At 40.8% G+C, this 27,175-nt stretch overlaps 2 protein-coding genes across 4 annotated transcripts; one reads left to right on the forward strand and one right to left on the reverse strand.

Moving 5' to 3' along the window:
• Positions 1-128: 128 nt before the first annotated feature.
• LOC120384835 (pyrethroid hydrolase Ces2e-like) lies at positions 129-20,165 on the reverse strand. 2 transcript variants are annotated; one of them, XM_039503931.1, is made up of 13 exons: positions 19,328-20,162; positions 15,905-16,109; positions 14,587-14,725; positions 12,658-12,791; positions 10,716-10,869; positions 10,457-10,561; positions 9,388-9,495; positions 6,281-6,421; positions 5,077-5,169; positions 4,154-4,301; positions 2,991-3,140; positions 2,089-2,161; positions 131-1,987 (listed from the first exon to the last, which is right to left on the reverse strand). In XM_039503931.1, exons 1-13 carry the CDS (start codon positions 19,401-19,403, stop codon positions 1,801-1,803), a joined length of 1,713 nt encoding a protein of 570 aa, XP_039359865.1. In that variant the 5' UTR covers positions 19,404-20,162; the 3' UTR covers positions 131-1,800. The 2 variants fall into 2 exon arrangements, with proteins under 2 accessions (XP_039359866.1, XP_039359865.1); XM_039503932.1 differs by lacking the exon at positions 15,905-16,109 and having other exon boundaries at positions 129-1,987; positions 19,328-20,165.
• A 159-nt stretch (positions 20,166-20,324) lies between these two features.
• On the forward strand, positions 20,325-24,777 carry CIAO2B (cytosolic iron-sulfur assembly component 2B). Of its 2 annotated transcripts, none has more exons than XM_039503940.1 (5): positions 20,325-20,604; positions 21,611-21,690; positions 22,409-22,534; positions 23,666-23,711; positions 24,319-24,777. In XM_039503940.1, the coding sequence occupies exons 1-5, from the start codon at positions 20,463-20,465 to the stop codon at positions 24,414-24,416; spliced, it is 492 nt and encodes a 163-aa protein (XP_039359874.1). In that variant the 5' UTR covers positions 20,325-20,462; the 3' UTR covers positions 24,417-24,777. The 2 variants fall into 2 exon arrangements, with proteins under 2 accessions (XP_039359874.1, XP_039359875.1); XM_039503941.1 differs by having other exon boundaries at positions 20,407-20,604; positions 21,604-21,690.
• Positions 24,778-27,175: the final 2,398 nt, after the last annotated feature.

Consider the following 27,175-nt stretch of genomic DNA (forward strand, 5'->3'; position numbering starts at 1 on the left):
TCACTAACTACAAATTCTCTGTTTTCATTTTTTTTAAAATTTTAAACAGTCAAAACAAAACTGCCAAGGGCAAACGTGTAAAAGCCAAAAAAAAAAAAAAAAAAGCGCGGGGGGGGGGGGAAGGAGCATCTAAATTTTTTTTTGCTTGGGGCAGCAAAAAAAACTTAGAGCCGGCCCAGCATACTGGGGTCAGATCCACCAAGCTTCTGTTTCTCACAAGCAGTCCTCTCTCAGTCCAGCCCCTCTTCAGGCTGGACTTTCCTTTTCAGCTTCTGCAGATGGGTTCTTTTCTTCCTTTTCGCACATCTGAATCCTTGAGCTTCCTCCTAAATGAATCAACCCAGCTGGTCCACAGCAATCATCTGAGCTGTGTGTTGCTTCTGGCTGCTCTGCCTTCTTGATGTAGCTGGAACCATGAGTTCCAAATCATAAGTACCCTGCCTTAGCCTTAATCCACCCTGCAGGGATGGATTTAACATGCTTGAAAACAATTTCAGAACAGTATAAACATCATGGGAAGAGCTTCTGAAGGTGTCTTCCAAGGAGAGATTCCAGGCTGAAATATGCAGTACTATACATACTTATTTGTCTTGATTATAAGCAGAATCCTGTCTTTGTATGATGAGCATTTCAGTATGTAACATTGTGAGTAACACTGAGACAACTTTTGCTGTGTCTTTAAATAGTTACTTAATACATGCAACTAATTTTTGTTTGAGTATCACATCTTTATTGCTGTTATTGTATTAAATTTTTATCCGTTTTATCCATTTTTGATCACACACAACAACATAAAATCTGAAGTCTCAGTAAACAAAGAAAATTTCAGTGGCTCAGATGATTTCATTTTCCATTGCTTTGATTTATCCAGGGAAGAGTAAAAGACAAATGAATAACAAAGGGAAATTATCTGATACAAAATAGAATGTTGTGCATATTACTGAAGAATGTCAGATGGCAAAAGAGATTTTTTTAATTTTGGAAAAAGATGTTAATGTTTCTTTTCTTGGTGAGTTATTTGCACTGTGTTTGGTTATGAGAGAGTGTGGTTAAGCTTTCAGCAATATTACATATATGTGTATGTACATTGAGATTGGCTAACAACCTTTGCATGTGGGATCTTCCATTTACAATTTGAAAAAAAAATCCTCCAAAACATTAATATAAAATAAAAAGCCCTATCTAGCATCATTCAAAGTCTGGTTGAGGAAACAGAAAACAGAAGCATGCATCTCAGGATATACTTTGGCCCTATATTTTTAATATTTCCCCATCAGACTTTTCTGATATTTGAAATCATTTCTGTTCCAAATATTTTATTCCAGTCCAGTATCAAAATGTAGCTATTTGAGGGGAATACGTGTTACTGTTTAAAAGATACACACCATGTTGGATTCATAGCTCAGATGATGGGTCTCTTCCTGAGATACAGAGTTTTATCTCCCTGTACTTCCTCTAATACAAGATTATCCTTTACATTAAATCCCTAAATACTATATCTAGTCTTCCCCTCCAACATTCCTAGTGACAGTGCCTCAATTATTTCTGTTGGGGAGTTAATCCACTGTTTCAATTGTTAATATTTCCCATTATTTAATGTAAATGATCTGGAGTTTTCCTCTGTCACATATTTCACTAGTTAGCAACAAAATCTCTGTAGTGTCCAGAGCTTTGCTCTCATTTCCCTCAATCAAACTAAAAAAAATGTGCTAACATGATTAAACTTTTTCTATTGAACCAATATTATCTGGTAGAATTTTGTTGTGACAAATTGAAAGCTACAAATTTAAACATTATCATTTATAACTCTGAGTGCTCTTTCTTCTCTTCAGTTATTTCCTTCACTTTTTCAGGGAAGATCTTTGTCCAGAACTCCACTCTGTTCCCTTTCAGTTTTTCTGCTTTCTTTTGCTTTAAATTTAATTCCAGGTATTGGTCATTCAAGTCATAGAGTGGCCATTCCACCAATCCCTTGCCATTAGGATTTCTGGAAATGACAGAATGAAGAATAAAATCCCCATTTAATTTATTGAGACTAAACAAATTCAAATGTTACAACACAATATATGATTATAGGATTACTCTCACCCATTTCGTGCAAAATTAGCCCAATATTTCATTATCGTTCGGCTTAGGTGTTTCTCTTCCTCTGTAGCATCAGCTGAAAGGGAGAATATGTAAATGTAACTATTTTGTAAAGTAAAAAACCAAAACAAAATGTTTGAAATTGTACATGCATAATATCAAAGCTTGAGTGCATCAGACTATTCAAGATACAAGTTACAATAGAATTGCTTAATAGGGAATGATGCTTACAGATTTTTATTGTTTAGATATTATTCTAGCTTGTCTAATGCTAGTATTTTCAAAGTTTTCCAGCCAAAAGAATGATGAGGTAGCTCATTATATATGTTCATGAGCATTCAGCAGATTAGATCATTAAGTCCTCATTCTAAAATTGTATATAAATATGTTTGCATCTCAACAGATCATGTAAACCTGCTATTCCTAATCATTCCCTTAGAGAAGCAGGAAGGTACAGTGAAGAAAAAAAAAATCTGTGAAGACAAGTTCACAGCACAGATGTATGCTAAATTCAAAACCACATCATAGTCCTGATGCAAAGGTGGAAAACTGGTTTGTCAGTATACATGTATTTCCACATACAGGTTTTAAAAGATGCAACAGGGGTGTAGAAAGAAAATGCTGTAAATACCACTTTAAAGATAACCCTCAATAAAAGAAAAAAAATGTATGAGCTTAAATTATGTGGAAGGAAGAAGGGAAGAACAAAAAAAGTATACCAGTGTTATTAGGAAAAAACCCAAAGTTAATGAAAAAAAATAACTTACACATCTTTTCTTTGTTTGCAAAAGTACTTAATTCAACAAAGTGTGGGTCATATTTGTTTAAAAGACAAGAATGCATCCATAATGTGAAATAGATCTACTTTACAATGAAAAAATAATCTCTGAAAGATGCGTCCTTACCAACTATGACTGAATCACCTCTCAAGAACGGCCCACCAAAAACAAAGCCAACTTCATCTCCATGATCCGCTTTTACAAAATCTGGCTTAGAATCTTTAAAAGTACTGGGTCGATGCTGAAATTCATAAAAGTAGAGAGGAGCGCCAGAGTCTAAACAGTGAGAATCAAAGCCAAGATTACAATTACTGTACTTTCCATAGGGAACCATTAAATCAGATCAACAGTTTCATGCATGTTCTGAAATCTTTCATATTTTAAAAGGCTGCAGTAGATTAAATCTTGAAATGAGATGCTAACTAAAATTCTAGCTCAGCTAAGGTTTAGAATCAGTTGTTTCTGAACTAGATTTCAGAAAATACAAGAGGCTAGGGTACAAGCAGACTAAATTCACTGATTTAATATCCCTCCCATCCTCTCCCTCTATCTAAAAAAACCACACACCACCACCCAAGACCCAACAATAGTATTGGATACAGAATAAATAGAACTAAATAAACTTGGGGCCAAAGTTTCTTTAGCTGCATCCAATACTAAATGCAGAAACAATGTTTTGGCCCATCGACTGAGAAATATTAGGGAGTTACCATAGGAGAACCATCCAATAGCTCCTGGTTTAGCTGAGGAAATCCAACCTCAGTGTTAACATGTTATGTTATTTCATGTAATTTATTTCTGCTGCATAAAACTTGATCCTGCCTGACTCTAGAGAACTCTCGCCAATATCAGATACTAGAAAGAGCAATAGGATCGAGTAACAAAGAAAGCATTGACAAAGTAAAGGTGGGCTAGACTGGAGAAGGATAACCAGTACCAAGTTTTACTCTTCAGAAAGCAGAGTCTAAACTGGAGAAAAATGCAGACAAAACTTTTTCCAAGAGATAAGGGCATGAACCAAAGTCTACTGAAGACAATAGAAGTCTTTCCCTTGACTTTCCATTTGGATCAGGAACTAAATGAGGACACTTGTCCTAAATGAGTTTCTTCATTGAAGGAAACAGCATGGGAGGAGAGAGCAGCATGGCAGAAAATTATCATGTGCAAGGGCCAAATCTTGAATCAATGAGAATTTTGCCATAATACAAATTTAGTGCTACAATGATTTATTCTCAGCTGTGTGCCAACTGGGAGTTGGTCTGAATTTTTGAGGTTGATTGGAAATTCACCTCTATGATATTTAGACACTTGAAGAGCTGGAATAACAAAGAGGATATCTCCCATCAGATCCTGAAATCGGTCTCGCAGCTCAGCAGGATCATCTGTGTCTCCTAAATATTCATCTGCTACCACAGACACAGATTCAGATGGAAAGTTCTGTAACAAAGGATGGGAATACAACATTAATGGCAGCATTTAGTGTGCTTCACTCTCGAGAGCTCTTTCTCAGTCATGAATTAATAAATACTATCTATTGGTTTTTTATTAGTGCTGGAGAAGCCAGAAGTGACGTGGCATTTTGGAACATCACTCTGGACAGTACAGATTCAATGTATATGCCTTCCCTAAGGAATACAATTATAAAATAATGTAATACACCTGTACCCCAATATAACGCGACCCAATATAACATGAATTTGGATATAACGTGTTCAAGCAGTGCTCTGGGGGGGCGGGGGGGGGCGCACTCTGGCGGATCAAAGCAAGTTCAATATAAAGCGGTTTCACCTATAACGTGGTAAGATTTTTTGGCTCCCAAGGACAGCATTATATCAGGGTAGAGGTGTAGTTATAAACAAGAACAGGAAAAGAATAGTCATACACAGCTTATGTGAAAGGAAACCACCTCTTTGAAGGGGCTAGAGGGGCACAGAAGACACTATTCATTTCAGTGTGGGTAGCTTCTTTTATTTACTCCCCTTGTGCCTCATAGTATATGGGAGTATGGAGCCACCAATTCCTAATGTTCCATCCTTTCACAGGAGATGACATCAGAGGAGCCAAAGTTAGGTCTGGAATCCACTACTAAGCCACTGAATGCATAAATACTGCAAAAATGAGATCGTGCCAATAGCATCATATAGCCCCAAATGTGGAGCGGATTTAAAATGAATATTAAAATATCATCCAAATTAACCTCCTGGTTTCTTACCAATAGTGACCATGTTGACTGCAATGATGAGATTATGGCTTGTTTCTCCATCCCTTCTTCTATGCCAGAAAAGTTAAATGCCTGTATAGTGACCTTTAACAAAAGATACATGTCTAAAATTCCTCACACAAAAATTAGAGTTATTATTAAATGAAAATATAAATTGTGGGATTAATCAAAACTCTCACAGAACACACGTCATATTGTCAGTATGTTCTAGGCTCCTGGCAAACTCTTTGGAAAGACCAATAAATGTACAATATGTTTAGACTCTGTGAGACACTGGAGACGAAATTAAAACATTTTCTGGGAGATGTCAACTCCAATGCATTTAAAATAGGGGCAAGGCTAATTCAGTATGAACCTGATTCACAGTCCACTGATAGCAATGACATCAAGGAGTGCGGTCAGATTTACAGGAGTAAGAACAGAGGATACGTCCACATTACCCACCGGATCAGCAGGTAGTGATCTATCTATCAGGGATCGATTTATTGTGTCTCGTCTAGACACGATAAATCGATCTCCAAGCACTCAGCCGTCGACTCCGGAACTCCACCAGGGCGAGAGGTGGAAGCGGAGTTGATGGGGGAGCTGCAGCCGTCGATCCCGCGCCGTGAGGACGGGAAGTAAGTCAATCTAAGATACCCTGGAGTAGCTGAAGTCGACATTTCTCAAACAGGGGTTACTGCTTCTGTAGGGAAAGCCCCTGATGTGCTGGGCCGGTGTGTTTACCTGCCCCGTCCGCAGGTCTGGCCAATCGCGGCTCCCACTGGCCACGGATCGCTGCTCCGGGCCAATGGGAGCTGCTGGAAGTGGCGGCCAGTACGTCCCTTGGCCTGCTCTGCTTCCAGCAGCTCCCATTGGCCTGGAGCAGCTATCCGCTGCCAGTGGGAGCCGCGATCAGCTGGACCTGCGGACGAGGCAGGTAAACACACCGGCCCGGCCCGCCAGGAGCTTTCCCTACAGAAGCGGCAATCCCTGTTTGAGAAACCCTGAGCTACGCTATTCTGATAGCTGAAGTTACGTATCCCCCCCGCCGTAGTGTAGACCAGGATAGAGTGAGACAATGTAGCAGGGATGGCAGAGCTAGATTTAAAACACTACATGTGAGGGGACTATACCCAGATTCTGGTCCTATGGAACAATCTCATATTTTGTAAACACATTGATTAGTGTAGAAAAGTCATTGAAAATGTCTTACTGAAGGAATAATCCAGCCATATTCATGGTTATTTACTCCTATTATATATGGGACAGTACTGAATTCTTTGGCAGCCAGCAGCTCTTCGGGTTTCTTTGGAATAAACACACCATCTATAACTGCAGGGATATATGCCACTTGCTGTAAAAAAAAAAAATCAATATATTATAATGATTTCTTCCTCTAGATGACATTGCAAAATTCCCACTGCTGAGCTGAGCCGAGCCAAGACTAACATAAGTACTCACAAGTTCTAACATTTTACAGTCCAACACAGAAGAGGGTTGTAAAAGCAATTAACAAAGCCCTCAAGTCTCAGGCTATTTTTATTACTTTCTCATGTGCTTCCTTGTGGAATATCTACACAATGTATGTGTGGGGTATGTTATGTCTATTTCACCTTTTCCATGTCAGAAATATGTGGGTGCATGGAGGGAAAATATGGCAGAGTTTTGCATACTGGGAAATGAATAAGGAGGGTTACAACAAAATAAAAACTAGGTGTGAGTTTTTAACAATTCTGTTGGCCTAACTCTGCTCCCACTGAAGTAAATAATAAAACACTCATTGATTTCAACGGGAGCAGATAGGTTGGGCCGAGAACTTTAGAATGCCCCACTCCAGATGGCCAAGATTAATATGTCAGCTGAATGAACCTTGGAAATGTGTGTTATTAGCTTGATTTGTATAAGATGTATAGTCAAGACTACAATAATATGGAAGAAGAATTTCAAAGAACCGTTTACATGACTACAAAAGAGAGGATGGTAAATTACTAGCAGTGGCATTTATACTGCTGTGTAACGTACTTTAATTCTGCCTTCTAAGAAAAAATGACTCTGGCACTGGAAACATTCCCTGTGAGCCAACTATATTTCCCAGTTTGACAAGGACAATTAATTTATTTTTCACAACAGGTGAGCAGCAGGACTGACCTGAAGAGGCTAGCCCAAGAACATTAAAATAATTCCAAGTAAGGGTGTGGCCATCCCCTTTGGCTCTAAAATTAGCACACATACGTCCAGTCTGTCTGGAATAGAAGATATATTTTCTTGCAATTCTAACATACATTTCTGGAACAACATATCTGGAAATGACAGAATGGAACTGCAAATGTCTAGGGGCCCATTTTTAAAGTGGCTTCACCTGGTGTCTAAAATTGAGGGTGCTAAGTTTTTTGTTTCCATGATTAACAGTTAGCGCACATAAAATCTGGTGTGCATATACAAACCGCATTAGTGGATGCAAATCTGGTATATGTCTAAGTCCACAGAACACTGCATGTCTCTGTTCCCAAGCTGCGTTTAGCAGCAACAGCATCACTGCTAGACTGAGGAGGGTGGAAACAGAGAAGAAGCTTCTCTTCCAGAAGGCTCTTTACTCGCCTGGCCAATAGTCCAGTGGACAGTTGTTGGCTCCCCTGTAGTCTCTGGAGGCTGAAGTGAACCATCTGGACACTTCAGGGCCAGCCAGTTGTCCCCTGAGGACTTCTGGGCCACAGAAGAGAGTTTTAGATCACATGGGGCTTGACTACACTTGAAAGTTGCAGTGCTGGGAGTTACAGCGCTGGTCGTGCAGCTGTGTAGGGACAGCGCTGGTGTGTGGCCACATTTGCAGCATTTGCAGCGCTGTTGGGAGTGATGCATTATGGGCAGCTATCCCAGCGTTCAAGTGGCAGCAACGTGCTTTTCAAAAGAGGGGGGCGGGAGTGGTGTAGTGTGACAGGGAGCGGGGGAGAGAGAGAGTGGATTTTTGGAGCCAACAGTGTGTTAAGCTTCCTGCCTTGAAAAATCAGAAAATGTTCCCGACCCCTTAGTCTTAACTCTTAATTGCAAACAGCCTGCATCCAACAGACTCCCCGCTGTTTCCCTGCCTGCCTCATTATCTCATTTGATTGTTCACAGCCAGGTACAGATTGATCACAGCAAACAGGAGCTGTGTTTGATTTTTAGATAAGCAGCTCCGGGAGCAACGGGAGCTCCGCGGACCTCTGAGTTCACAACAAAACAAAGAGAGGCAGCATAACAAAACAAAGAGAGTAATTTAGTTAAAAGCATTCTGGGATATCTGCTAATACCCTGGAGGCCAATAACAGCGCTGGTGTGTGTCCACACTTGACGAGCAGCGCTGGATCACCAGCGCTGCAATCGCTACACCCCAACCAGACCAGGTGTACAGCCAGCGCTGCAGCCAGGGAGTTGCAGCGCTGGATGTGCCTTGCAGGTGTGGACGGTTACTAATTGCAGCGCTGGAAAGCCTCCACCAGCGCTGCAACTCTCAAGTGTAGCCAAGCCCTAGAACTTCCTTCCAAAGAAAACATTAATGGTCTTTTAACTTTACATTTGGGAGCTCCACTGTCACTCACATACTTCCGAGGCCAACTCTCCATTCCCCACAGCTGTTGCTGTTCCTCCTTTTCCTCTCTATCCTGAAATCCCCTTCACAGAAATGGAGGCATTCCTGAATTCACTCTATCTGCTGACAGTTGGCTCTGTGAAGCCTGCTTACTTTCCCATTCTGATGCTTGATACAGAAGCCTCAGTGTGCAGATGTACTATAAATAATCAGAAATAAAACTGCAATAAGCTTTGTGTGGGTGTAGAATCAGTGGGTAGCAGAATAAACAAGTAATAAATGTCATAAAATTAAAAATGGGCTTGAACCCAAGTCCTGGATTCAGATACTCTTGAACTTTGTGGAGTTTGAAATGTGGATTCAAATTCTGCAACTCAGTGGACCATTCTTGTATGAAATGCTTAGTCCTGGTCTACGCTAGGAACTTGTGATTTTCCACTCCCTTGAGTGACACAGTTATACTGACCAAATCCTCTGTGCTGACAGCACTATATCAACAGGAGGGCTTCTCCCATTAACCCAGTGACCACCTCTTGGGGAGGTGGAGTACCTACACTGATGAGAGAAGCTCTCCCGTTGTGTAAGTAGCATCTTCGCTGAAGGGCTACAAGGGCACAGTGTAAATGTAGACAAGCCCTAAATATCAGTAACTGCACTAAGGGCCAATCCAAAGCCCACTGAAGTCAATGGGAGTCTGTCTATTGATCTTAATGAGTCTTGGGGTAGCTCCTAAATTAGCAACTCTCACCTACCTTAATTAGATCAGCACTCACGGTCATTGGTTCCTTATCCATTTTCTTCCTTAAACAGTGAACCATTGCAGAACTGGTTGTCTCACAGCCAGATATATTAGCAATTACCTGCAATTGTTTAAAAAAAAAAAAAAAAGAATGGATGAGAGTGGTGTGATTAAGACAAATCATAGATAACCACAACTGCTCTAGTATGATCTAGTTTAAAAAGTGCCCACCGCAGACAAGTTTCCAGTGTGCAGAAGCAATTAGATGCTTCCTATGTCAGCTCTCCATTCAACACATCTCTTGCTTTAGGGCAAATGGTGGGTGTGTGAAAATATAGATACACACAGATTATGGTGTCTGGAGATATGAACAGGAGTCTGCAGGCCCCGTGTTTGAAGACTACTTTCTGTTTTCTCTGCAATATTCAAAGCAAAACAGGCTATTTATAAAAGCTGCCTTAATCTTCAATAGATATATGCTTTGATGGTTCTCAGTTGTAATTCTAGCGTAAATTCTTATTACTTTGATTACGAAGACAACAGAAAAAGATCTGCAAGTCTAGGGCTTCCTTTTCTTCTAACATTTTTTATAAAACATTAGAAAAATCAAGTTCTAACTCCTATTTTCCTCCCGGATTCGGAAAGTAACAGCACAGGACGCTGACACCTGATGTGGACTTCTCCCAGTTCCCAGTTACATAAATGAATGTGTTGAGTTTGGCAGATTATTGCAGCTAGATCCGGACAGTCTAAAACTCTACATCCCCTCTTTCTTTAGTTAGGAACTAGCAGAGTTGCAGCTCAGGCATTAGCCTCTTGTGATGTTACATTCAAAGTCCTCCTAGAATTGCAGAGGTCCTACAGAAAAAGAGGGAAATCAGAACCTGATATTTTCAGTCTAAAATTGTTGTTAAAGTAGGAGAAACTATAAATAAAACCTTTAAGATCATCTTTCTCCATCAGGAAAGAACAGCAGGGTGCAAACACATGGTTGTTAATTTGAAACTCAGTTTTGAGAAGGTATCAGGCATTGGAAACTTGGTATTTTAGAGAAATACTGTTAAGGTAATACTGAAACTTACACTAGCAACTGCTTGAGGATGGGAAATAAAGAAGCCAGGAAGCTGAGCAACTCCACTTTGTGATATGGCTTTATGGAACAAACCTTTTGACAATGGTGATAAAATCTACAAACAAAAAACAAGAATATAATTTACATATTAAAATGCAAATTTGATACAATCCATGACTGACTTTACTTCAGAAGCTAGATTTAAAAGTGAGGCTTGATTCTAGACTTACTGAGTGTTCTTAATACAAAGGTATTTATTGGAAACTTACATGTGCTCCAACACTAAATCCTCCTGCAGATTCTCCAAATATGGTAACAGACTCTGGATCTCCTCCAAAAAACTCAATATTTTCCTGAACCCACTGCAAAGCTGCCACTTGATCCAATAAGCCCCAGTTTCCACGAGCATGTTCATCACCAGTACTGAAACCAGAAGTGTATATAGGGTATTAGTAGTAAAACCACCGACTATTTATTCCTTATTGTTGGGCATACAATACTGGCTCTACAGAACGAAAACCATGCTGATACTGTATTCTTACATCCGCTTATTGAAAGTCTATTTCTGAGCCCCAACACCTGGCTTTGAGTACTGCAGGCCACTGCTGATCGCTGCTTGACTTTCAAAGGAATAGTTTTCTACTATACACATGAACTCCAGACAACATAATATTACAGACAGAGCATTTAGCAACAGGCACATATTAAGTTACATTATAGGTTTAAACAATGAGAAGTTGTTTCTTCACTTCAGCAGGTGGGTATTGTAGTTTTAAGAACACTCGATAAAGATCCTGTAGGCATTTGTCTCTGTCTGAGGGACTAGAGAAGAAATAGACTGGCAGAGCCAGAAGAGTACCCAGAAGTCACCTACTACAGGACAGGCCCAACAAAGAAAGTAACAGAAGGCCACTAGCTGTCACCTTCAGCCCCCAACTAAAACCTCTCCAGCGCATTATCAAGGATCTATAACCTATCCTTAAGGACGATCCCCCACTCTCACAGACCTTGGGAGACAGCCCTCCAACCTGAAGCAAATACTCACCAGCAACTACACACCACACAACAAAAACACTAACCCAGGAACCCATCCCTGCAACAAACCTTGTTGCCAACTCTGTTCACATATCTATTCAAGGGACACCATCATAGGACCTAACCACATCAGCCACATCATCAGGGACTCGTTCAGCTGCACATCTACCGATGTGATATATGCCATCATGTGCCAGCAATGCCCCCTGCTATGTACATTGGCCAAACAGTCTCAACACAAAAGAATAAACGGACACAAATCTGAGTCAAGAATTATAACATTCAAAAACCAGTCGGAGAACACTTCAACCTCCCTGGACACTCAATAACAGACTTAAAAGTGGCAATTCTTCAACAAAAAAACTGCAAAACCAGACTCCAGCGAGAAACTGCAGAACTGGAATTAATTTGCAAACTGGACACCATCAAATTAGGCCTGAATAAAGGCTGGGAGTGGATGGATCATTATACAAGCTAAAAACTAATTTCCCCATGCTAATTTTCCCCCCTACTGTTATTCACACCTTCTTGTCAACTGTTTGAAATGGGTCACCCTGATTACCGCTACAAACGTTTTTTTCCTCCTGCTGATAATAGCCCACTTTAATTGAATTGTCTCTGTTAGAATTGATAAAGCAACCTCTCATCTTTTCATGGACTATGTATATATATCTTCCACACTATGCATCAGATGAAGTGGGTTTTAGCCCACAAAAGCTTATGCCCAAATAAATTTGTTAATCTCTAAGGTGCCCCAAGTACTCCTCGTTGTTTTTGCTGATACAGACTAACACGGCTACCACTTGGAAACGTGTCACTATTCTAGGTTTAGGCTGACCAGACTAGCTTTCTGCATTTTATAATTTTTTGTTTGACTGTGAATTTTTAACTGATGTCAGGACACCCAGAGTAGAATGGGATAGGTGCTTTTTATCATTAAAAATGAAAAGTAAGAATAAAATTAATTACTTGGAAAAAAGATGCTGCAATTGTGCAGTAAGAAAGGAAGAAGAGGTTATATGTTTCTTCTTCAAACACCTCAGCTTTGGGCCTAAAGAAATTCATGCTCATTCACTCATATTCCTATCATGGATATACACCCACCCACCCAGTCTATGTGTGTTTTAAACAGAATACCTTGTTTGAGCAGATTCATAGTAACAAAACATGTCTCACCTAAAGAATCCAGTGATACCTAACCTATACTGGACAGCTACTACCACCACATCTTCATAGGCAGATAGTGCTGACCCATCATAAATCGAAGCCGCACCTAGCAGCAAAGCTCCTCCATGGATCCACACCATAACCTGAAAAGAGCAGGATCAGTTAGAATTACTTGTAATGATGAACTTGAAAATTTTGTAATAAATGTCAAATACAAATCAAAGGGTTGCAGGTTGCAATTTTTATTAACAGGATTATTATTTTTAAAACAACAGTTTAGTTTTAGATACTGCTAAACAAGGAGAAAAAAACCCTGTTGTTTAGGTACAACATTTACTCTGTCAGAAGTGTGACAAGTGGCCCATGCTAAGGACCAATACATTTTTATTTACTTTTGTCACCAAGATCATCATAACGTATTGTAAATATCCTTTTTACCCAGTGTCACTTATACTTATGTACAGTGCTTTGAAATTTCAAAGGGTGTCAGAGGCTATTTACACTAACCAAGTTATCTTATTGAAATAATATTCAGCATTTTCTTTTGTTTGATTTTTTGCTATATAATTCATGGCTCTTGACTTTGTATTTCTAACAAAGGTGTTCTGTGACTCAGCAGAACTACGATGATTTTTTAAAATTATTTCACGCCCCCCCGGGGAGTGATGAACACCTTGCAATATTGGTAAGAAGTCATGAGCCCTACTCTGAAAAGCTCACAAGATAATTTCAGATCTGACACAATGAAAAGGGGTACGAGAACAGTAGTGGGAAGCTGAGCGAGGAAGGACAGCTACAGGATAACTGAAAAGGCTAGTGCACATTGTGATGGAGTAAAAGATTAATTTAAACGAAATATACAGATGCCCTGGCTGGCTAATTACTTGTAAGTGTCATGGAAGAAGTAGGCCTTAGGGAAGGACATGAAAGGAAAAGTCCCTACAGAGCAGCTCAGGAAGGGCATTCCGAGCACAGGCAGCAGCATGGAAGAAAGCGAGGAGAAGGCTGTGAGAGAAGCAGACAAATAGGGTAGCAAGGCTAGCATCATTTGCAGTGCAGAGAAAGTGGGTGAGAGGTATGTGTGATAACATGGGAGAAGAGGTAAGATAAGTGGGGAGGGGCAGAATTACAAAGGCCTTTGAAGGTGAAGGCTGGAATACTGCTCTTGATGCCCGGAAATGGAGAAAGATTCAAAGAGGAGCTGATGTGATCACAGTGACAGATAAAGCAGATGATCAAGATGAGACAAGGTAGCGGCTGCATTTTTGTGTGGACTGAAAAGGGGGCAATGTGGACGGGAGGGAGGCCAGAGAGAAGGATGTTGCCACATTCATCACAGGAGATAAAGAGGGTCTGAATGAGTTCTAGATGTGTGGACAGAGAGAACAGATTCAATATGAGGGATGATTCGATGCTAGAGTCAAACAGGACCATGGGCATGAAATTACAGCTAGTGACAGACGGGGTCAGGTCAGGTCTGGGTATGTGGGGCAGAAGCCTGGGAAAATCAGGACCCTATGTGGGTTTGCAGACCTGCCATTGGAGGTCCAGGGGTAGACGGATTTGCTGTGCTCGCACCTCCCAAATCTAAACGCCCGCCATCCATCAAAAGAAGCTCTACAAGGTGAACCAAAAGGGAGTTTCCTTTTGATCAACTCAACATGAGCTCCACAAAGCCTGACTCGGCTGAAAAATGTTCTTTGAAGATCCTAAGCTGCCAGGAAAAATGGGCATTACATGAAAAATATTTATCACCAAATACCCTATATCTTACCTGAAGTTAGAGGACCTCAGTTCACAGTTTTAACATTATAGAGAATTAAGGTGAAATACATTATTTCCAACTTTGCTTTATTACAACTTTACTATACCACTAACACAATCTAGTACAGCACAGGGATGAGGATAAAGATATAGCTATTAAGTAGGTTTGCTTACAGGTAACTTAGCCTTCTTGTTTGAATGGGCAGGCGTGTAAACATTCAGATACAAACAATCTTCAGAAACTGTTAAGGGAGGACATACAGCTTTTAACATTGTTGTCCATGTCTTTATCCACTCGGTGTCTTGTAGGCACCTTTAATGACATAATGAAAATACCAATGTTCAGTAAAATGATAGTAACACATGATCATAATGTTAGTTTTATCTGATACTAGATTTCTGAAAACAGCATTTCTAAAGCTGGACACATTTACAGAGTGATCCAAAAATATCTATTTCACAACACCACGTTAATCTTGAAATAAGGAAACCAGCTTTAAGTAAGAATTGCAAATACTGACCTGAGTTACAACAGAAAACCCCTGTCATCTAGATCCTCCTGGCATTATAATTATGTAGATTTGCCTCTTACTTTGAACATGTATCATTTTTGTCTCATGCAAGTCAAGATATAACCAAAGGAGCTCTTAAAGCTCCAGGTTGCCTTATCAAAGTCCAACTCAGTGGATTTGCTTGGAAATGCGTGAAACAATAACTAAGCTATCAACTTATTTTCAAAAATACTACAAAAGGCATTACTTGGAAAATTCACTGTGTTCCTATACAAGGGCTGCCTGATCATTTACAGCTCCCTCCAGCCAATATGCTGGAGATGTTGGACAATGAAGTAGACAGCACAGTTGTTTATAAACTCCTACTGAAAAGAGTCTCCCTGACCTCAGTTGAGTCTGCATAGCAGGAGGAGGAGGAGGAGGAGGAAGGTGGGAGAGAAAATCACTGATGAACAGTGAGAATTATTTATTGCAATGGCCATAAAATTGAAATTACAGTTAAAAATCAATCACATAGAATATCTCTTTCCAGACAGCTTGACCCCACTTAAACTGACCTAGCAGGGCTTATATTCCAGATTAGGGCAATATTAACTAGATTGGCAGCGTTTCCAAAATTTAAATGTAGACTCTTATTCTCATTTTATTTTTCTAAAATAAAGCAAATGTTTTCACAGTTAACACTCCCATGGATCCCTAGCTATACATTAGCGATGTGGTGTTACTGGGCTATTTTAGTAAAGGACAAGAACACCATTCAATTCACAGGAGAAACGACTGGAGGATTTTAGGAATTTCACATTTTACTTATGGGACCCACCATTACCATGCAAACACATTCAATAAAGCCGAACTCCTTTGCTAGGATACATAATGTTACACAACCTCATTAACAAAAAAAAAAAAGGCATACATGACGCAATTTAGATTCATTTACTAAACAAGGTACATAGGCAAAGCCTGACACAATCAGATCTTACATTGGTGGGTAGGAAGTTGCAGCTCTCAGACCTTTCCATGGCTCTGCTTGTTGTGGTGGGGAAAATCTCAAGGATCCAAGAGGTGGTTTTGCAAAAGGAATTCCAAGAAAAACATTCACGAGCCTGTCTGTTCCTTTCACGCTGGTCTGTTTTCCTTGAAGTCGCCCATATTTGGTAGTCACTTCTGGTTGTGCACCTTTATGCCCTTTGCAACATATTGATAAGATATCAGCACATTCTCAATGAGGCAGATTTCCCAGTGCATCAAGTGCTGCCCAGACAATCTTCCACTTTTTTTCCAGGAAAACCTGCCTTACAGTGAAATTCTTGAAAGTACTGTAAGAAGTTGTACTTGTAAGAAATACCAAGAAGCTCAACCTTTACATTATCCAATAGAAGGTTATGAGATGACTTAATCATAGCCTATAAGAGCCTACATGGGGAGAAGATATGAGACAGTGAGGACTCTTTAACCTAGAAGACAAAGGCATAATAAGATCCAATGACTGAAAGCTGAATCTAGACTAGATAAACCCAGTCTAGAAATACTGTAAATTTTCAACAATATAGTAATTAATCATTGGAACAACTTATCAAGTCATATGATGGACTCTATTATTTTATGTCTTTAAATCAATATTGGGTGTCTTAAAAAATATATTTTCTAGCTCAACCACAAGATATGGGCTCGATGCAGGAATTACTGGGGAAATTTAATGGCCTGTATTATGCAAGAGGTTAGACAAAATGATCCCAATGGTCCCTTCTGGCCTTACAATTTATTAATCTTTCTTCAATGCTTTTAGCATAATCCTTTCATTTGTTTGCTATCATAGATCAAAGTAAAAGTACTGTGGAAATAACTACTGTAAGGGAAGAAGTATTTCACTACACGAATTTTCTGATATTTCCAGTTCAGAAGCAGGAATATGCTCTGACAGTGAGAGCTGGGGTGTAATTAGGAATAGGCTGCAAGTTTTTCAAAATGAACAAAAATGATGAGTTATCTGATATTATATGGTTGAAAAGTGGCCAATCACCACTTGGATTACTTAGCACACTCTCCTGCATTACCATTCATCTGTCTCACTGTTTTGTCTCCTGTAGAACGTGAGTTCAGACACTGTTTGGGTACTGCTGGAAACAAATAATTATCTTAATAAGTAAGAGGGATTTATTCCCTTCAGTTGACCCAACACGTATGCTCCCTCCATTGTGTTCCCTCAGCAGGTCAACTATTGTCCTGATCCAGCAAGGTGCTGGGTACCTGGCAGGATAAGGATACATGAGGCCAGATTCAGGAATCACACAACAGCCAGTTATATGATCATGCAGACCACTAACTCTCTGGCCTGAGGGTTGGCCCAAACTAGGTATTTTACTGATCATTTTTTAAAGCTGCTTTACAGTTGAAAAGGGGAAAAAATGTCTGTGCTAGACATTTTAGGAACACCTTCAAATATGTTATTGACTTCTTGCTTTAACCATTGTTACTGACTGCTTAGGCTTGAAGGATTTTTTCTTTTGAGTGTAAATCTTTCCCTGCTTCATATGTACTTCACAGAGAAGATGTAGCCTGAAATTTTCAAAGCATCTAAACGATTTGGATGTCTAATTCCTATTCAGTTTTAATAGTATATGGCCATCCAAATCCCTCGGGCAATTTAGAAAATCTCACCCATAATCTATTGTTTGATTTTCTTTGGTCTTTGCACACATACAATGTAACGATAATCTGCAGAATTCTAGATGTCATGGACACATTTTAATAACTGTATTCAAAGAGTCTCTTACAAAAAACAGAAAAGTGGAGTACATAATAAATTCAGGAAAAGGCTTACAAAATGCACAACTCAACTTGGCCTTTCTGTAAAGACATGTACACCTTTAAAACTAAAACAATTAAAAATGGCAGCTACATTTTTATTAACTGGGAAAAATACAAACTGGTTTCTTCACACTTAGGTCCAATCATGAACTGACCCATATAGGTATTTCTGAAGAACCTCATTTATTTCAATGGGTTTCCACACAGGAGTAAGAGTCTTCTCTGTGCAGATGCCCTTGACCAATGTTTCCCAAACAGGGGTCGCCGCTTGTTTATGGAAAGCCCCTGGCGCGCCAACACCGGCCCGCTGCACCAAAAAGAAAACCAACCCCCCCGCCCCCCGGAGCGCTGCCCCGCCGAATAAAAAACAAAACAAAACCCCAAACCCTAGCGCCACCCCGCCAAACCAAGATTGGCCACCCCTTATAAGGTGACGCCCCAAGCTCGTGCTTGGTCGGCTGGTGCCTGGAGCCAGTCCTGAATACACCCCAGATCCTGCACCCCCAGCCCAGAGCCCTGACTCCCTTCTGCACCCAACCCTCTGCCCCAGCTCTGAGCCCCCAAGCCCTGAACCCCTCATTCCCAGTCCCAACCTGCAGCCCTCACCCCCCTCCCCGCACCTCTGTCCTCTGCCCCAGCCCAACCCCTTTGCCCCAGCTCCACTGAGTCACAGGCATCAACAATTTTCTTCAACTGGGTCACTAGAAAAAAAGTTAGAAAACCACTGTTCTAAGCGACATACAAGCCCTGTAGTCATAGGACAAAAAAGGGAGGTTAGAGAGTCACAGATTGTTGTAATAAGCTATAAATCCAGTGTATTTATTAAGACCACGATTTGCAGTGTCTAGCAAAGTTATGCATTTAAGTTCCCAGGCTTGTCTTTTGAAAGTGTTGTGCAGGTGTCTTTTGAGGATGAGGACTGATAGGTCAGATCTAGAGTAATCAACAAAATCACCAAATCCCTGGTGTGTAAATACTTTTCACAACGTGCTCACTTTATATCAGACCTCATCAGTCCTCATCCTTAAAGGAAGCCTGCTCAACACTTTCAAAAGATGAGCCTGAGTGCTTAAATTCATAACTTTGCTAGACATTAATAAACACACTGGATTTATGGCTTATTACAACAATCTGTAACAATCTCTCTGTAGCCTCAAAAATATCCATTAGTCTTTAAGGTGCCACCGGACTCCTTGTTGTTTTTGTGGATACAGACTAACACGGTTACCCTCTGATACTCTCTGTAGCCTGGAAGCTTGTTTCTCTAACCAACAGAAGTTGGCCCAATAAAAGATATTACCTCACCCACCTTGCCCCCGCCCCAGTTTTGTCAGTTGTCAGCAAAAAACAATTTCTTCCCGTGGTGAAATTAAAGTGGGGTTCTACTTATGACAGACTCTAGAGTGACCAGATAGCAAGTGTGAAAAATTGACACTTTTTTGGGGGGGAGAGGTTAGTTGTATATATATAAGACAAAGCCCCTAATATGGGTCACCCTCTAGCAGAATCAGACTGAAAATGTTAAAAATGTCTTAAGGGTCCCATGCTTAAATCCCTTCTTGACTTTTCCCATTAGTAAAGGAGTTTATATTTACCCTCAGTTGCAATCTCAACGAACCATGCAGCACAAATCAGAGACCCGAACAGCCAAATCCTGACAGCCCGTTGCATTTTCAGGTCTACACTAATCAACTGCTACTTCCCTTCTTTTAATTGCCAAATGCAGGCACAACGGTCACATTACCAGAAGACTGACTAAGGGCTTGTTACTAAACTCTGGAGCCAAACAGCGATTAGGTAAAGGCCCTGGTGGTATGTGTTAGAAGGGAATTAATTTCCACCCAATCCCGAAGTGAATAAAAAGACCAGTTCTGAAGACAGGTTGAACAAGAGCTGCCAAGACCAACCCTGATCCCTTATCTACCAGGGAACTCCCTACAAAGCAGTTCTACAGTTCATCATTCTTTCTGTGATCACCGGTATGTCTGGCACTTTGCAGACAAACTAGTCATTGCCCCCAGGGAGTTTACAACCCCCAAAGCTGCATTTTGGGATTGCTCGGGTGGGTTGCAAAAAACAAGCACTTCGCAGCTACATGTGATGGGGCTGAGGTGCTGCTGCGCCACCTTCCCAGGCAGGTGCCAGGGGGGCTTGCGAGCGTCTCGCGTGGGAGCCCTGCGGCGGAGGGGCTGGTTTCAGGTGTCTGGGGGGGATGCACTTTATGGGCTTTTGTTTGCATCCAGCCCCTTCCCCCACCCCAGGCACCTCGCTCGCTCGCTGCACAGGACTCAGCAGGCGCGTCACTGCTGATGCCTGGGCGCGCGGGGACGACGCGCTGCTGACTGTCTGTGCGGGGGGGGGGGGCAGCCCCGCGAGCTCCGCGGCTGCCAGGGAGACCCCGCCCCGCCCCGCGTCTCCGATCCCGGCACCAGCCCTGTATTGAGGCGGCTCATCTCCCTCCTCCCAGCAGGGGCCGCTAGAGCGGAGACTCTCTTCTCCGCTGCCCGGAAGTGTGCGATCCCCAAATCCGTCCCCTTCCGTTACCGGAAGTGTGTCCCAGCGAGCGAGCGAGGACTCTCTGCCCCTCCCGTCAGTCTGTGCACCAGAGAACATCTTCCCCCTCCCTAGCGCCGGAAGTGAACGAGTGTGCGGGTAATCCCCCCCCCCATCTCCCGGAAGCGAGCGCGGCTTTACTCCTTCCCCTGGGGCCGGTGCTGGCGGCCGGGGGCGATGGTGGGGCCGGCTCCCGGCGGGGGGAGCCCCCTGGAGAACGCGAACCCCCTGATTTATCGACGTTCCGGGGAGCGGCCCGTCACGGCGCGGGAAGAGGACGATGAGCTGCCCGACTCCATCGACGACCGGGAGATCTTCGATATCCTGCGCTGGGGAGGCCGGGGCGGCGGCGGCGACTTTTTGGGGGGGGGGGTGTCGGGGCAGGCCGGCCCCGGGGTGGGGGTGGCAGAGGCGGGGGCAGACCGGAGGGCGCGGGGGAGAGTTCTCTTCACGCTCCATCATTTCGCCTCCCCTGGGCTGGGGCAGCCCCTGCCCGCCAGCTGCAGATTTCTTCCCTGCGTGGGAAAACGTGCGGTGTATTTTCTCGGGTTTGACTGCGCTGGTAAGAGCTGCGGTGCAAGTCGGGTGATCAGATGTCCTGTTTTTATAGGGACAGTCCTGATATTTGAGGCTCTGTCTTCTATAGGTGTCCATTACCCCCCCACCCTGGTCCCGATTTTTCACACTTGATCTCTGGTCACCTTAGGTGCAAGCCCCTGGTAAACATCTAAGCCTGCACCTGTCAGGACTGGGCTCCGTTCCGGACACAGTCACTGCTGTGCGAAGGTGTTAGTGGACGTCTGTCTGTTCTGCATGGTTCTTACACCGCCCTCATCTCCAGTCTCTGAGCACCTTCCTGTAGTGCACTGTGATGTGGCTGTCAGATCAGCACCCTTCTCCAGGGGGAAGGATGGTGCGTGTAGTGGCTTGGTAGGTTGGGGTGTTTCTTTGTGCATGTAGGTGTGCAGCTCTGTCATATTGAACATTGCAAAGCTCCAGGCCCTTCTGTGACACTGTTTAAGGGCTCTGATTCCCAAACAGCTGGAGGAGCCTCCCATAAAGCAAACTCTGAAAGCTACACTAGTATACAAATAAATTAAACAGTTAATCCAATGCTTTATTATAGCTCTGCAGAAAGTTGTAGGTCTCTTCTCACTTGCCCCTTGAGTAACAAAGGAATATCTGTGTTATAGGTGGAAAAGTGAGAAATCTAAAGGTGGGGGGGGGGGGGATCATCCATTCACATGTCCCTTTCCATTGGTACTGGGTGCCTATTGGTCCTGCTGTTATTTCTGTTTACTGATTTATTTTCCTCTACATTATACATCTTATTCGTTCAATTAATGACCCAGAACATCCCCTTACTTTGGAAGAGCTGAATGTTGTTGAACAAGTTAGAGTCAAAGTAAGTTACTTTAGTAACAAAATTCTAATAGAGAGGACTTAACATATACTATATGTTAACCAATATACTAACCACATTTTGTCTTATTACTGGCATGTTTGAATGCAAAATGCATAACTGTCTCAGGAAACATACATAGGAAATGCAATGTAGAGACATTTTAAGACTGGAGTAAAGAACTTCCAGTAAAGGTCTCATTCCTGCAAGGGTGGGATGCTGCCAATGACTTTTCAAGGAAAAGTTGGGTCTTTAATTTTCAACAAAGGTAGATAACATCCATCTATTAAGAAATACTAATATGTATACAAATTAAATGTTATTAAATTGCCATGGAGCATTAATTGGATTATTTTCTGTTTATAACATTTTGGTCAAATCTATTTTAGCAGTTATGTATATTGGGACAGATTCTGTCCTCAGTTGTGTTTGTTATCCCCGACTGTGACCAGATTGCACAGGATATTACAGAACTGCATCTGGTCCATTGTCTACTTAGTTTATCACATATTTCTGGTATGGAAGGTGAATGTTTAGAGTTGACATTTGTACAGCAGGTAAAACACTGCATTTGAGAATAGTGGTACTGTAGGTAAAATAAGCAGGGAAGTAGGAGGAGTTAAGGACTATTAATTAAGTTGAATTTCAAATAAAATTGCTAGTATTGACTTGTGGCCACATCAGTGAGTTTTGTATATGGAAAATGTTTGTTTTTCAACAGGTGAATGATGCTGAAAGCACAGTAGTGGTGGAATTTACTCCTACAATTCCTCACTGCAGCATGGCAACATTAATTGGCCTATCAATAAAAGTAAAGTTGATCAGATCACTACCTGAAAGGTTTAAGGTGAGTAATAAAATCAGCTCCAAAGGAGAAGAGGGAAAGTGTTTTAAAGAGAAAAACCTATAGTGAAAAATAACTAGGGCTTCTCTTTACCTCCTCCTGCTCGGGGACTAGGACATGCTCCATGAAACCAAAAAAACCCCACCCCAAACAAAAAAAAAACCACGCAATAAATTTGAAATAAGCACAGAATTAATAATCACTGCAGGCTCAAGGCAAATGGTGAATTGGATTTGTGTGAGAAATAACCCTTACCACTTCAAAATTAACTGATGCCCTCTAGAAGAGATTCTCATTTTTACATATGGGGAACCTTACACTACAGAAAGAAGTTAAATGCTTTGCTCCAGTCCACAAGGGAAGTCTGTGGCAAAGGTAGGATTAGAATTCAGTATTTTCTGACTAATAGTTATGGGCTCAAACCATTACACTATTCATCTGTACCAAAGAATTCAGATAATTTTATTTAAAAAAAAAAAAGAAAGTGACTGGTCCAAGTAAAAATTCCTTTGTGTAGAAATGTTTTCATGTTTATTATGGAACTGTTTATCTCCAAAATTCCAGAGTTTTGTTGGCTTGTCATAAGGTTAAATCTCCTTTAAGGGATAGTGTTAACATGTTATTTTAAAAAATTGATTAATATTGGGAAAAAAAAGTCTGATAAAACATCCTTTAAATAGTATATCCAGAATTTTGATAAATGCATTAAAAATATCGTAAGGATTTTTTTCTGCTGTCCTGTTAAATGTCTATAATCTTTTCAGGAAGGGAGAAACTGACCATAAGAGTGGGAGGTGGAAAGTAGAGGGGACTCTGAGCTGTTAAGTACACAAAGTAAACAGTTTTTTTTACTCAGCAACTTCAGTTTTGACCAAGGTGTTGCTTGTAACTGTGGGAGGTCCAGACTTTTCAGGCATGAGTTTGAAGCTGATAAAGACTCTTTACATTTATTTTTTGTGGGAGAATGCTACATTCTGCTTTCTGAACTGCTGAATACATTTTCCTTCTATCTTTTTATAGCTTTTGTCCAACAACTTTATAAAGACTTTGAGTGAAGTCAAAGTAAACACTGACCTATTGTAGTTTAACAAGTTTTATAAATAACGATTACAAATACAGTATTTTATTTCTTAGGTGGATGTTCACATAACACCAGGAACCCATGCCTCTGAGCATGCAGGTGAGCTTTTCTTAAGTCTAAGAGGTGCTTTGAGGTGCTAATAATATTAAATAGTTATAATATAATAATATAATAAATATTAGAATTGAGAGCTGGAATAGATCTGTCATCAAGTTCACTGACCTGTAAGTGCAGGATAGGGAGGGAATTTGAAGTCAGGGGAGACTTGAAACTCTTGGTTCCACACCCTTTACAGCATACAGTTACCCTTACCAAAAATCTACCACTGAATCCAACAACAATGGATAAGCACGGTAGTTGAATAAGTGCTAAAATACTGAGCAGTAAGATAGTATGTTTAGGCCCTGATCCCACAACTTGTTCCAGGCAGATGGACCCCTGCATTCACATGGGGCTCCAATAAAATATTAGGGACTCTGCCTTGCCTCCAGCCATCTGGAACAAGTTGCAGTACTGTGCATTAAATCATTAACACTGTACAGCACAATTCTGTGGCACACTTAGCAGCTATAGAATTAAGAAAAACATGGGGCTTTGTCTGCCATTACAACTGTGTGAGAGGTAACCAATTTGTATGTAAAATGTTATCACGCATCACTATAGAAATGTGTACTGACCAATCTTTTGTGGGATTCTTTTCACACAGTTAACAAACAACTTGCTGACAAAGAACGAGTAGCGGCTGCTTTGGAGAATTCGCATTTGCTGGAAGTGGTGAACCAGTGTTTGTCTGCTCGATCATAATTGCCTGCTCGATCATAATTGCCTGATGAAGAAATCTTTGTTTTTCTGATGTGTTAAGATAATTTTGTACATAAAAGGGGTTTCTAATATGTAGTTGTATATGTTTCTGTGGGCAAAATAAAGCTACTAAAATTTATAATTTTTTTAAAAATGACTGCTCCACTATTACAAGAGTTAACATGGAAATTAACTCACAAGTAATGGTGCATCCAAGATACCAATAAATTAAGATGACAGTTTTATTTTGCCATCAGGGAATTTAACATTTATAATTTTATATTTTAATTCATCACCTGTAACAGTGCGACTTCTCCTTAGAGAGAAGGAACTCCCATCTTAAAATAAAGATTTGTTTTGACCAGTCATCACTATCCTAAACCAAAGACTATTTATATTCTGATCATTTATACACACATTAAGCCAAGGAATAGTTTAATTTTTAAATTCAGATGAGTTTATGCACACTTGTACTCGACTGTTAGTTTGCTTATATTCAACCTTAGAAGTTGAGATCTTTAAAAGTACATGTGTGCAAATTGAATTTTGAATTTAATTGTGTACATCACCCAGCATATACACAAGTCTGCATGTACTTTTAAAAGAAGCAAGGCATCATAGCTGGCCAACTAATAGCAACTCCTATCCCATGTTACTAGGTTTGGGAAGATGGCATTTTCCTTAGAAGTATTGTAGATGTTTTCTTTGGCAGTGAACATATATAGTGTATACATATACAGTGGCAGTAAACATATACAGTTAGAACCTTAGTTGTGACTGGTCAACCACACACCTCATTTGGAACCGGAATTACGCACAGGCCAAAAAAAAAGGCAAATACAGTACAGTACTGTGTTAAATGTAAACTACTAAAAAAAATAAAGGGAAAGTTAAATTTTTTTTGGACAAGATAAGGAAGCTGTTTCTGTGCTTGTTTCATTTAAGTTAAGATGGTTAAAAGCAGCATTTTCCTTCTGCATAGTAAAGTTTCAAAGCTGTATTAAGTCAGTGTTCAGCTGTAAACTTTGAAAGAACAACCCTAACATTTTATTCAGAGTTACGAACAACCTCCATGCCCATGTTCGTAACTCTGAGGTTCTCCTGTATAGCTTTCAGTCCAAAGGAGGTAAGCAACTGAGTTCAGAGTGTTTTTTTACTGCCACCTTAGAGACAGAACTATTTTTAATGAAGGCTACTAGTTCATATAGAGCCTGGAGAAGTTGAAAGCATTGGAGAATGTAGAAAGGGTAACAAATTGGCCTCCATTTGAAAATATATAGATATGTATCCTATTCATCATGCTATTCTACATTCAGACATGGGCATGGTGTGTGTTCTCAAAGAGTGTTGTGCTAGTGAGAGTTGTAAAGATGTTCCAGTGCTATGGCTGGTATCTTCATGCAGATTGCTCATAAAGCTTGTTTTATGAGTGTTAGTGAGTCTTCAGAATTCAAAACAGGAAACTGGCAATTTTTAAATACAACTATACGTAAAACCAGCTAATGGCTGTGGAACAATGTGGATGTTTATTTTCATTGCCCATTATACCAGCGCTGTCTGTGACATCTTTACCTCCAAATCAGTCCCACTTATTTGATATACGTTTAATGGCACCTCAGGTTTTTGGTGGGGAGAAAATAAAACAGTCACAGCATAGATCTGTAACTACGCAAAGTTGTTCATGGGCCAGTTGTTAGTTATAAGAAAAACCCAAGGGAAACCTTGAATATTTCAGTAGCACCTGTTATTTCTGCATGTTGACTATGCAGCATGGAGATAGGCATGAATCAGAGAGTGCAGTGAGAACAAATGGGCAATCCAATATGAGCTGCTGTATTTCCAGGATCAGTCACAACATCATCTCCACCCGTGTCTATTTCAGCTCCTCTTGCCAAGTGATAAAATATGAGGGAATAGAAAATAAAAATAAGACACTTACTAGGGAGGGTCTTAACTTTGAAAAGTTTACTTTTCCTGGGCTGGGTGATGCAAATATAGTCTTATTCCATTGGCATTATCTAACATGGAGGTTGCTTTAAGAAGCCTCTTTGTTTATAAAAACTACAAACAATCTGCTTTGCGTAAAAGTATGTTTTTTGGTCACAGGAACAACATCAATGCTGGTAATTCCATAGTAACAAACCAGTGTCCCAATCTAGTGATAGGGGAAACTTTGCTGCTGGGTTTTCACTCTTTCACAAAACGGGCTGATTGCTTGAGATCATTATAGAGCCTGGGGAATATGTCACAAGAATTAAGGGTGCTAGTGCCAGTCACCTGACCAGATTCCATCTTCAGTAATTAAGTTTTGCTTCTCTAAAACAATCCCCGAGCTCCTGTTGGATAAGGTATGTGCTTCCTGTCCCTCCTAACCTGTGTGTACTTGTACCTTTGAATACATGTGCATGGCTTCTATTTCTTTTGCTGGGAGCCACAAGGTAAGAATTTGGCTCTTTAATTGATGATGCATTTTAACCCAAATGTTGCTCTGTGGGAATCTATTTACATACATATGTCCAGTATGCATGTGTACATATTCACCATATATGCAGTGATGATATCCCTATTGTAAAAGAGTTTATCATGACTGCCACACTTAGATTCATGGGCAGATGACATCTCCATGGGACTTACTCTAACATTCCAAGCCCCTGAACAGATTCAAACAGACATCATTTTTGAAAGAAAGCATCCCAGAGATATGTATTCCTCTTCTGCCTACCACAGCTACACCTAGTCAAGCTCAGGACAAGCAAGATTTA

This window comes from Mauremys reevesii, linkage group 16, assembly GCF_016161935.1.
Source record: "Mauremys reevesii isolate NIE-2019 linkage group 16, ASM1616193v1, whole genome shotgun sequence".
Taxonomy (NCBI): Eukaryota; Metazoa; Chordata; order Testudines; family Geoemydidae; genus Mauremys; species Mauremys reevesii.

Coding starts and splice junctions, on each gene's coding strand:
- LOC120384835 (XM_039503931.1), bottom strand. CDS start 19,403: ATGCAACGGGCTGTCAGGATTTGGCTGTTCGGGTCTCTGATTTGTGCT. Junction 2,162..2,990: donor AGGTGATTCAGTCATAGTTG/GTAAGGACGCAT, acceptor TCTCCCTTTCAG/CTGATGCTACAGAGGAAGAG. Junction 1,988..2,088: donor GCTAATTTTGCACGAAATGG/GTGAGAGTAATC, acceptor TGTCATTTCCAG/AAATCCTAATGGCAAGGGAT.
- CIAO2B (XM_039503940.1), top strand. CDS start 20,463: ATGGTGGGGCCGGCTCCCGGCGGGGGGAGCCCCCTGGAGAACGCGAAC. Junction 20,605..21,610: donor CGACGACCGGGAGATCTTCG/ATATCCTGCGCT, acceptor TCTACATTATAC/ATCTTATTCGTTCAATTAAT. Junction 21,691..22,408: donor TTGAACAAGTTAGAGTCAAA/GTAAGTTACTTT, acceptor GTTTTTCAACAG/GTGAATGATGCTGAAAGCAC.